Raw genomic sequence first — 12,171 nt, 5'->3', positions numbered from 1 at the left:
ATTCCAAGCCTGTTAGTCTTGGCAGAGAGAGGGAGGACGGCCTGTCTTTGAGCCACCCAATGACACAATGAGAGCCTACTATGTGCTAGATGCTGGGGATACAAAGACGACTACGGGTGCTTGTGTCCAAGGTGCTTTATACATAGCAAGACAGTCTCTGTCCTGAGGGCACTTGCAGTCCATGTTTTAGGCTGCATCAGGTGGGGGCAATCTCGGATTTTCCTAGCAGTCTGAAGACGTTGAAGGAATACTGGGGGGCGGGGAAGAAATGCTTCCCTCCCGTCCTCTAAGCTAGGCCGGCCTTGCAGGCGAAGACAGACACGCCCTCTCCAAAGGGCAGACCCGCCTCAAGGAGGGCGGACCCGGGCAGGGCCGGCCACCCGGCCCTCACCCGACCCCCACGAACGCTGCCCAGCACGGCGCCCGCTCCTCACGTGTCCATCCCGGCCCTGGGGCCGCCTCACGTTCTGCTTCCGTCCGACCCTTCCGACTTCCGGTAAAGAGTCCCCGACCCGTACCTCCGCGCCCACCGAGCATCGCCACGCGGCGCCTCTCTGTGCCCGGCCCCCGATGCGTTCGGCTCCTCGAGGCTCCGCGGCGACCATCGAGCCTCGCCGCTTCGCCACAGCCAGGTGGCACGGGAGGCGCTCGTTCTCGCGGCCGGCGCGGCGGGGCGGGCGGGGCGGCGGCGACGCGACTCCGGGCCCGTATCCCTCCGCCGCCCCTCCCCCTCCCGGCCCCGGCCCCCCTCCCTCCGGGCAGCGCTCGCCTCCCTCCGCCTCAGACTGTTTTGGTAGCAACGGCAACGGCGGCGGCGCGTCCCGGCCCGGCTCCCGGAGGCTCCTCGGTTTCGGCGGGCCTCCCCGCCCCTTCGTCGTCCTCCTTCTCCCCCTCGCCGGCCCGGGCGTCCCCCCGGCCGCGCCATCCCGCGCGTCCCCGCCGCGCTCCGGCGTTTCCTCGGCGCGCCCGGCTCCCGGCTGTCCCCGCCCGGCGTGCGGGCCGGTGTATGGGCCCCTCACCATGTCGCTGAAGCCCCAGCAGCAGCAGCAGCAGCAGCAGCAACAGCAGCAGCAGCAGCAGCAGCAGCAGGCGCCGCCGCCCGCGGCCGCCAGTGCTCGCAAGCCCGGTGGCGGCGGCGGCGGCGGCCTTCTCACGTCGCCAGTTGCCGCGCCGTCGCCGTCGCCGTCCTCGCCCTCAGTCTCGTCCTCGGCCGCGGCTTCCTCGTCCTCCGCGGCGACGGCGAGCGCAAGCGGTGGGCGGCCCGGCCTGGGCAGGTGGGTGTCGCGCCCTAGCCCCCTCTGCTCCGGGCCGGGACAAGCCCGGGCCTCGCGTCCCCTCCCCCGCGGCCCGCACCGCCGTCCCCGCCCCGTGACCGGCTGGGCTTGGCGGGGGAGGGTGGTGGGCCGGGGGCCCGCAGTGGGGGTGGGGCTGGGGCTCCCGCTTTCGTCCAGAGTCCAGGGGGTTGGGTGGGGGACGCTGCGAGGACCCTCTGGGAATGTCAGGCCTTGTCCAGCCTCCTGCAATACCCCCACCCCCTCCCCCAAACGGTCAAGATGGAAGGACTGGGCAGCCTCCTCCGTTTAAGTGTTTGGGAACGGTTCACAGGTCTCAGCAATTGTCAGCCCTTGTTCCACCTCCTTTAAGCCTCCTCCACCCCCGGCGGGGGGATGCTTGGGCAGCGCCCCCACCCCCAGTTTAAATATTAACGTGGAAGGGTCTTTGGGTTTTGGTTCCGTCTCCCGAAACTTGCCAACTCCCGCATTGAGGAATAACGAGGGAGGGGGAAAGTTAGGGCAGCTTCCCCCCACTTCCCCGCTAACGGGGCAGCCACAAGGCACATCTGGAATCATTAGGGTCCGTCCAGTGACCTTAACCACCACCCTCCCGGCCCTGGGAAAGATCGAAGGACCGGGTTGAGGTGAGTGGGCAGTGGCCCCCTTCACCCCTCCCCATTTAAATCTGAGGCGGCGGCGGGGGCTCCAGAACTCCACGGAATCGTCCGGCTCTGTGCAGTCTCCTGCGGCGTTCCGCCCTCCCCCACGGGGGAGTGCCCGGCCCCCTCCCGGCCTCTCTCCTTCCCCCGCAAGGCCTCTCCGGCGCGGGTGGTGGCCGAGCCGCATTGCTGTTCCGAGGCCGCGGAGGAGAAGGCGCCTTTGAATAGTGGTGGGCGAGGGCCGGACCCGGACGCGCGTCAGGAGCCCAGGTCAGACTGGAGATCCAGCGGGGTGGCGGTGGTGGCAGGGTGCGGGCACGCTGCGCATTTTTTACCAACCCCAGCCCCAGTTTTTGAAATTTCGAGGCGAGAAGGATTGCAGCTGAGGACGTGGTGGGGTTCCTGAAGGCAGAAATGCTGATGTTTACTTGCGTGTCTCCCCATAACCCAGATTTGTGGAAGAAACTAGGGGCTCAGTGTTGTCTCAGCTAACTGGTGACTCTGGAGGGTGTGTATGTGTGTGGCGGGTGGTTGTCAGTTCGTATTTCACGAACTAAGAAAATGCTTAGTGTTCAAACAGGACAGCAAATGTCAATAGACTCCATTCCATTGTGGCCAGTGTCCTTAACCTGGGGAGTGCGGCCAGAGCTCGCCAAGGGCACGCAAATCCATTTCCCCTGTGCCCCGAGCCCATCCGTGCAGCCGTTATTGCCGTGCCTCGCCTTAGGCCTAGCCGGGGTTGGCAGGGTTGGTGACCATGGTCCTCCTTAAATAGACTTTCTGGGCTTTAGAAGGTGGGATAAGGGGATTTCCCCCCGCCCCCGCATGCGCTGAGTTTTCTTTTTGAAAACAGGTTTTTAACAGTTCATTTCTAAAGAATTATCATTTCTGGCAGAAGTTACCCATCAAGATGAATGTGAGCTGATTTTTAAGGAATTCTTCTGCTTTCAGTGGGGTGGAGAGGGAACATTAGTTTTTTGACTTTTACAGTGTTTCCCCTACAAAAGCTATCTAGCCATACTAGTTCAAATGAAGTTCCTATTTCCCCAACTCTTTCCACTTAGGATTCTGTAACTTAAGTTTCCGTGGCATCCATAGTGAAAAATGGAAAAAATTAAATATAATTTTTCTAGCAAAGGATGCATCGTTTTTTCCTTAGGTATCAGAAATCTGGCAGTTACATTCAACTCGTTCAAATAATTAAAAATTAAAATTAAGGCTTTTAAGTTGCACTGGTTCTCCTTAGGCTTTAAGTTCTTTTACTTGAGGCATAAATCATAGTCCTTACTCTTTTCGATAAATATGTGAAAATTTGTATAAAGTATTGGATTCATACGGTGTGAAATTTTATTCTTGTGCAGATCTTTGGTTAATGAATTTTTTCCAGTTCTGAATCACTGTTACTGGGTTCTTTATAAACCAATACAGTTTCTAGTGTTCTTGCTTAGGTTCGTGTGTATCAGCAAATAAGTTAAATAACTTATTTATCAGTTAAAATAAGTTTCTGGGACCGGGGGGAAGAAAGAAATATGCAGCGTTGTGGTTAGAGATAGCAAAATACTCTTGAAAGTCTAGGAATTCACACGTCTGCTTTGAATAACATAACATTTCTTCATATTTTATTTTTGGGGGTAGGGTTGGTGAGAAGTAGGTTTTCATGGCTTTCAAAAATTCTGTCTTTGTCATATACGTTTCAAAAGGTGGGTCTTTTAGAACAATGCAACCACAGTATTAAAGTTTGAATACAATTTTGCCTTAATCCATTTTTTATTTTTACCTTTTCATTTTTATGTAGTTTTTAGTGATTGTGTATTTTATTTTGTGTTCAGCTGTTTTCCTCTTTAACTTTTATTTAATCTTTTTTTTTTGTTAACCATTCTATTGTTAGAAATTGAGTTTCACATTTTTTGCTATTACAGATAATGGTGCAGTAAACATCTTCATACTAATAGCTTTTTGCTTTTGTCTAATTATTTCCTTAGAGAAAGTTCCCAGGAGTGGTTTTACTAGGTCAAAGGGCTTCAAGATTTTTATGGCTCTTGCTAGCTGTGCCATATTACTCTTCAGAAGACTAGTATAAGTTTCCAGTGCCAAAAAGGTGGCTGTTGTATAGAATGGTTTCTTTGTAGTTTGTCCAGCACTGGCGGGGGATCTCCAAGGGAAAAGTGGCATTTACTGTGCATACATTATTAAGTGCTTTTTGTTAGCTACCTGATTGTTTGTATTAGAGTTTAAATTGGTTTCTCTGAGTATTTAATGAAATAATGTATGTGAAGCTGCTTTGTAAAATGTAACTGTTAATAACGAGGATACATGGTTTATCTATTGTGCTGATGATAACTTTTACTAAGTAGAGGAATGGAAGTCCTGAGGAGCTTGTTCTATCTAAAGTGTTTTGATGGTTTGTTGTTTTGTTAACCTCAGGTCCTCATTCATCCGAAAGTATTTATTAGCTGCTAGCCTATGACCAGTTTATTTTTGGTAACTTTCATGTAATTTTATGGCAATATTGGGAATTATCACTGGTTAACCCATGTCTTTTCCCCATTAAAAAAATAATGGGTTTATAATCCTATAACCATATACTCAATTCTAAATAATATAACATTAGAATTTCTTTGGATATGGGATTAAGTGTGGATAAAAACTTTATTTTAGTAATTTTCAGCTTAGTGGTTTTACTGCTGCTTTCTCTTAAGGCATTGCAACTTAGAAATGACGAAGTTGAGTGAAATTGTTGGACAGTGCTTTCATTTAAATATCAGTGAGACCTTCATCTCTTTAAATATCTTCCAGAAGAGCACAAACATCTTCATTTATTCAACATAAATTTATTGAAAATCTATGTACAAGGCAGGTTTAGGTGCTTGGGATATATCAATGAATAAAAGATAACTACTCCCTTGGTGTTTATAATATGATGAACCAGATCATAAACAAGAGGCATTAAATTAGCAAAGTGTAGATAAGAGCTATGGGATTAGAGGGGAGCATATTAAGGGTGTCCTATGGGAATGGTGGGGAAGAGGGTGCGATTTTAAATGGGTTAGGGAAGGCCTCATCGGTAACGTAACATCTGAGCAGTTTTGAAGGTGAGGGAGCCTTTTGCTTTTTATCTAGATTAGTCATATGGCTCCATTTGTAATTTATAAGATTTAAACTGCAGCCTCCTTTGTTAATTCATTCTTTTATGTGGGTATTGATGATAATCAAATTTGAAGTTGGGCCAAAAAAGTTAATTGACATTTAAGTCATTAGAGGCAAGCCGTAAATGCCTTTAAAAGAGGTACATTTTTGTTTCTTTATCTGGCTTATTTATTTTAGCTAATCAGTTTAATTTCGAGTAGAGAAAATATATTTTTTAAGATTGGACAAAAACCTACATCAAATTACTTACCTTTGTCAAAGAAAAAGTAAGCTTATAGTTGCTTGCAGATTTTGTGTTCTTGAAAGTCAAAACAGTCATGGTATCAGTCATGGTGTTCCTTTTTTGGTTAAATGTAAATTTGTATTTTCTGCGTTTCTCTAATTAGACAGTTATAATTTTACACAAGGGATGTTAACTCATATCATAGCTATTTAATAGCCATATGTTTCAACTTAAAGGAGGATCTGACTTCTTTTGGTCCTAAATAGCTACAGCTGTGTTAGAACTTATTTTCATCATAGCATAGTGTGTTTTGTGTTTTTACACCTTGAAAAGGAATATTTTTTCCTAGAACTGTAATTTTCTATTTTGTCTAGATAAAAATAGTATTTTGATATTGTATAAAGAGTTGAGCCTGAACAAAACCCTATTTTTGTAGCTATTTCAAATGATTGTGACAGTCTCAGTGCAGATGTAAATAGAGTTTATTAACACGCCTACCTCTTACTGTATCTTTTAAAGTGAAGGTACTTATTTTTGTTTGAAACACCTAGGGGTCATCTATGACTGTTACATATGAAGATTTTAAGAGGTCAGTACAGTGGTCTTTCTGGCAAGAGTGTTACTAAAATAAAAGAATGTTGTTTCCTCTTGAGGTCTTTTTGCCACCTTAGATGTTCGACTTCAAAATATGGATTCCCCCTCCCCACCCCCCACCCAGAAAATTTACTCATCAGCGAATGTGATGAAGCTGGTATAAAGCCTTTGATAGATCGTAGCATCTAAATCTAGAATTTGTAATGTAGACACTTTTGAACCCATAACCTTTACTAGCATTACTTATGATTGGAAATAGGTTGGGGTATATTTTTGACATCCTCAAAATACATTTTTTCTATTCAGAAATAACTTTTTCTGCTTTTAGAGATGAACATACAACCTAGAACGGTGTCATTCACTAAGGTGCCTCCTGAATAAAGCAGATCTGCAGTTTTGTAGGCAGTTATGTCGTAAACTACTTTCCTGTTTAAAACAATTTGAGAGCTTTTTATGTAATACACGTATTACATATGTATAATTTAGAGCTTTCAGACATACATAGAATGTGGTCCCTGATCTTAAGCTGCTTATAGTATAATAGGGAAAAGAGATACTTGAACCAGTGTCTAGAACAGATTTATTCTTGAAATTAATAAATTGAGACTGTCTTCATATAACTACTATATCAGTTATATTTGTAAGTTCTGTCTCATATAATTTGAAAAACTAAATTTTAAATACTCATTGTAGAAAATGCAGAGAATCAAAAAAACAAAGCCCAAACTCCTCTAAAATTAAGATTATCTACAATCTTTCTTTTGAGATAACCACCGTTAGAAATTTGGTGTACATCTTTTTAGACTCTTTGTGAACACATGCATACGTTTGTTAAACAAAATGGCATCATACGGTATCTACAGTTTTTGGAGTCAGTATATGTTGTCTTTTTAAATATTTGGGTTTCCCCCCCTAAAAAGCTAGAATTTTAGAGCATGAAAAAATAACAAAATCTTAGAAGGGAAAAAACCCTACGCTTTGAGAGGTTAGGGGACTTGCCCAAAGCAACATATTTGTAGAATTTTATTACATCCCTCCCTTTAAATAAACGCAGACATAGACATAAACAAGATCATGCTGTGTATTTTAAAGAATATACAACCACAAATAGTTCTTGCCTTTCAGGATATCTTTTTGTAACCTTGAGTTTGACTTGCTGAAAGAGGAGGTCTAGTTCCTTTAAAAAAAAATATGTAATTTTGTACATATGTGGTATGAAGTCTCCTTAAATGTTAAGTCCTTGGTTTTGTTATTTTTCATGGTTTAGTATTGTTATAGATCTGGGTTGTTTGTGAAAAATTTCCACAACTATTAACCTTAGGTTTATTTTCAGTTGTATGCATGTGAATATTTGAAATTTCCTTTAAATTCAAAGAAATATTACATAGATTGCTTATACTTCAAGCCTGGAAGCTGAGTCAAGTGGCTATAAAATTTCAATTTCATGTTATGATTTAATAGCTAACTGCATTTTGGGAACTGCATAAAAGTGGCATTCTATAATGGAGTCTTTGTAAAGCCCATCAGTTTGTATGATGCTTGTCTGTGATGTAATTGTAAGTGAGTGGGGCTTTTTTTTATCAAGTGTATCAGAACTTTAGAATGTTGTCCTCTTGTATTACCTTGAGAGAATTTATCTGATTGTTGTCAATATCTGTGATTGCCACTTTATGTTCATAATGCTTTTTATAAATCATGTTAAAAAATATTCTTAATGATCTTTGTAAATAGTCAAGATTAATTTTGATTATAGTTGTAGTTAAAGGCTGGTTTTGAACCAAATCGAGCATTTTTCTTTGGGGGCACATAAACATTTTTTGTGGACCTGTGTAATTAACTATTTTCGTTCCTGAAATAGGAAAATCAGGTAGAGAAAGATTTTAAGGTCTTGGCACTGAAGCTTGTGCAGATTACATAAAGGGGAGCTCTTCAGGGCCTCTTTCAGTTTATTTGCTTTTACTTTACACATGTTTCTGCGTAGTTTGCTTTTTGATTTACAGATTGATAGCAAGTAGAAAAGTAAAACTTTTACAGGCAAACTTATTAACAGCAATTAGAAATAATGGTGTGATAGAAAGTTATGAGAAAGTTAAGTCAAAATGTAGTTATGAGCCTCTCGATGGGGATAAGTTCTGAGAAATGCGTCGTTAGACAAACGTAATAGAATGTGCTCACACAAACCTAGATGGTATAGCCTACTACTATGATTGTATGTGCTATAATATTATACAGCTGATAGCGCAGTGGTTTTGTTTACACCAGCATCAACACAAACAGGTGAGTAATGCGTTGTGCTAGGTGATAGGAATTTTTCAGCTCCATTTTCATCTCACGGGACCACTTTTGTGTATGTGGTCCATCATAGACTGAAGTGTCGTTATGCAGTTATACATAACTAAAGCATCCTGGGAGTTTTGACTATAAGGTTATAGCTCTGTGCCATAGTAGACCCCAGAGGCTTTACTATTTTATAGCACAGTGTAGTTAATTGGTGTGTTCATAAGGGTGACTCATAAGACAAAGTTAACTTGTTTTTCATATCTTTCAAAGAAGTATTTTTTAAACGGCAGGTCATGACTCTTTAGTAGATTGTAAAAATCACTTTAATGGGTCATGACAAGCATTTTTAGAAAAATGAAAAAACAAAAGATGTTAGAATGCATTACATTGTTAAGTGTAAGAATTGTTTTAAAGAACTTTGGTTTCAGTTTATATATATAGTGTTGGAATGCAAACTAATTTTTGGTGTAGTCAAAGTCACTATTTAGATGCACCGAGATGCAGTAACAAGATTGAGGAAGGGTTTTGCAGTTATATCTAGGCCAGGGTTGCCAGATTTAGCAAATAAAAATATAGGATACTGAGTTAAACTTGAGTTTCTGATAAACTGATTTCTTAGTATAAATATGACCCAAATTGGAAGGGACAAAATTATTCATTATCCGAAATTCAAATTTAACTGGGCATCCTTTATTTTATTTGGCAACCCTTGTCTAGGCTAAAAGTGGGGTTCACCCCTTGGTGACTAAAATTTAATTCTGTGATCGCAGGAAATTTATGGTGTTCACTACTGTATCCCAATCTCCTCGAACAGTGCTTGGAATTAGTAAGTGGTAAGATGTTTGAATGAAAGAATGAATGGGTAAGTCACTCACTCTCAGGCTCAGTTTCTGTATCTATTAAAAGGGGAAAAGAATACCTTCCTTAAAAAATGAGGTACCACATTTTTATTACATTCCATCTTTGGCACATAGTAGACCCTCACTATATTAGAATCATACAAATTTGGAATTGGAAGTGGCTCTGGTGGATTTTTAGTTCTCATTCACTTTATAGGTGAGGAAACTAAGGCCACATATTTGTCAAACTTTTCTCATTGGCTACATAGCTGGCTTAGAATCTTGTTTCCTTTTCTTTCTGATATAACATTTCTTAAGACTTGTTTTCCAGATTTGATGTTTATTCAGTAATCTAAGGAAAGATCCACCTATCCAGAAAAAAAATTATTTTATATGTGTTCCAATTAGCAAAGGCTGTACTTGGCTGTGTTTTGTTTTCTGTCTTATATATTTCAAGTGGAAGAGTGTTTCTAGTCCTTTTAAACTTAGGAACTTGAATTCGGAATGAAGTTCCCCTGTAGTGTTTCTACTAGGCATTTCGTTTCCTTTCCTCTGACTATCCTGCTATGGTTCTTAACCTGGTTGGCAAATAGGTTTTATCTCATGCCAATTCTGATTGACGAGAGTATTATGTAGCAGGTACTGAGATTTCATTTGGCTTTAGAGAAGGGACGTAGATAGAGAAGGAATGGAGTAGGGTGAGTCTCTCTGTCATGGGTACTAGAGTATTGGTGTTCGCTGACTGTAGCTTTTAGCAAGTCTCTTGATTGGTCACTCCATGTCCATATATTCTGTACACACTCCATAGCCATAACAATCTCCCCAAACATCTTACATAGTCTCCTCTTTCTATTCAGCCTGAAAGTCAGGTCCCTCCACAGACTGTACACACTGTATTTATTCTCCAGCATAAATCAGATTTTTCTGATCTAGTCATCTCCTCTTAAACATAAACCTTTAAAAGCTTAGTCCAGAATCTTTCTTGGACAATGTCTCACCATATTTGCCCTAGGAAAACGTGATTTCTTCCTCTTCCTGTAGCTTTCGGCAGGTATCATTTCTGTGATAGTCAGTGCACAGTGCCTTGTGTTTAAGAGCAGCAGCTCCTCCACTTACAGACTTTCTCCTTAGGATGAACTCTGAGATAGAGCAAAGCTACACCTCAGAACAGAAGTGGGTTAACCCCACCAACAGGTACCCTTTTTGTTTGTTAATGGTCATTCGACAGTCAACCATTCCTGTCCTTTTTAAATCCTCTGTTTACTGCGTTTGAATTCTGTTGTCATTAAAGCTATCATTTTCAGTAAGTGTGGCAGTAGTGAGTATTGACAATGCCAGAAGAAAGCATTTAATTGTGGTAGAAATGAGAAATTTAAAGTAAGAAAATGATGGCTTGGAACCAGATGAATTATACTGAAGGACAAGAGATCAAAGAGTGCCAGCTTTATTTAGTCAGTAATCTACAAAAAATAGAGAATTAATAAAATTAGAAAACTTAGAATTGTGCAGCTAAAAGTGTTGATTTGGGAGAAGGCTAAAGTAGCTACAGTGCTACTGCTGAAACTGTCAGGACCTGCAGATAATGCGGCAGGTTCATAGTCCGTTGATTAAAGGGTCTGTGGTGTCTCCAGTGACACCTGAGGAGATTATTAAGAGAACGTTATCTTCTACGAATAGATGCCTGGTGGAATGTACATATATTGGGTCTGCAAGCTTCAAAACCTCCTGTTCGTTTTAGACTTAGGAACACATGGATATACAGAAGAGACTTTAAAAAAAATTTTATTACACAGTACACTATGATTTAGCTCAAATTACTGGATAGTTATTCCTTATTGTGGCAGGTTGCTTTTTAATTTTTAGTTAATAAAATTCACCCTTTTTAATGTACAGTTCTTGAGTTTTGACAAACATGGTCATGTAGCCTCCACCACAATCATAGTGTAACCCTATAAAGTTTTCTCGTGCCTCTTTTTAGTTCATCCCCTTCCTCCAATCCTGGCAATTACGGCTCTGTTTCCTGTCATTATAGTTTTGTCTGTTCTAGATTGTCATATAAATGGAATCATACAGTATACAGCCTTTTGTGATTGGATTCATTCACGTATAATAATGCTTTGAGATCCATTCGTGTTACTACATGTAACAGTAGTTTCTTCATCTTTAGTGTTGAATAGTATTCCATTGTATCTATGTATCACAGTTTATTCTTCAAGAGATGGACATTTGAGTTAGCAGTTTTCGGTTACCATGAATAAAACTGAATATTTATGTGCAGATTTTGTGTGATCACAATGAGTACATTTTTCTTGGTTAAAAACATAGAAATGGGATTTCTGAGTTGTATGGCAAATATTTGTTTAATTAAAAAGTAATTGCCAGACTGTTTGCTAAAGTGACTACAATTTTGTGTTCCTCTCAGCAATGTATGAGATTTGTAATTGCTCCAATTCCTTGGCAACACTTGGTGTATTGATCTTTAATTCCAGCCATTCTGGTGGCTGTGTAGCAGTATTTTGTGGTTTGAATTGTATTTTTTATAATGCCTAACGATATTGAACGTCTTTTCACACGCTTATTTGCCATTTGTGTCTCATCTTTGGTGACAAAATATTTGAGATCTAACTTGTTTAGAAGTAAAGCAGCTTCTGTATTGCCTTCTAGATTTAGAGCATCTTGAGGACAGGGACAAGTTCCTTGTACAACTTTGTATACTTAGTGGTAAATTATTTGTTCTATGAGCATTGGTTTCATTATTAAGCAGATGAGTTTACGCTGCCAAGGAAGAGCTGTCATTTCAAAAGGAACATGGCATTCATTTTATAGGCACACCCAAGTTATTTATTTTTATTTATGTTTGTTTGTTTGTTTGTTTTGAGTCTGTCCTGTTTGCCAGGCTTTGGGGAAACAGTAGTGAATAAGCCAGATGAGCTCTCCCTTCTTGGAGTTTATATGCTAACGGAGGAGACAAGGCAGAAGATTCAAACTGCCCCTGCCATCTCATGATACATTTGAGTTGCTAATGCTTGCTTCTGTCTTACAAAATATTGGAAAGAAGTCTTTTAGATGAGGGGGAATGAAAACTTATTGCTTTCATCAGCAGATAAGCCCTCTTATGAGTAGTCTAGTATGTTGCTAAGGGTCTGATTTCTTTT

At 41.6% G+C, this 12,171-nt stretch overlaps 1 protein-coding gene across 10 annotated transcripts in view; it reads left to right on the top strand.

Annotated features, from left to right (window-relative positions):
* Positions 1–399: 399 nt before the first annotated feature.
* The window catches only part of ATXN2 (ataxin 2), a 93,873-nt gene continuing 82,101 nt past the window's right edge, over positions 400–12,171 (top strand). For 4 of the 10 annotated variants that reach the window (XM_039879455.1, XM_039879448.1, XM_039879453.1 and 1 more), the window contains exon 1: positions 738–1,274. In XM_039879455.1, coding sequence (XP_039735389.1) covers positions 1,021–1,274 — 254 coding nt within the window. In that variant the 5' untranslated portion in view covers positions 738–1,020. Of the gene's footprint in view, positions 1,275–1,474; positions 2,204–12,171 lie in introns of those variants that run through there. The other 6 variants (XM_039879449.1, XM_039879451.1, XM_039879457.1 and 3 more) reach the window with 4 other exon arrangements.

Source organism: Pteropus medius, unplaced genomic scaffold (genome assembly GCF_902729225.1).
Source record: "Pteropus medius unplaced genomic scaffold, Ma_sr-lr_union100, whole genome shotgun sequence".
In the NCBI taxonomy this organism is placed as follows: domain Eukaryota; kingdom Metazoa; phylum Chordata; class Mammalia; order Chiroptera; family Pteropodidae; genus Pteropus; species Pteropus medius.
Note: the sequence above shows the minus strand (reverse complement) of the source record. Positions and strands in the feature narration are given on the sequence as shown.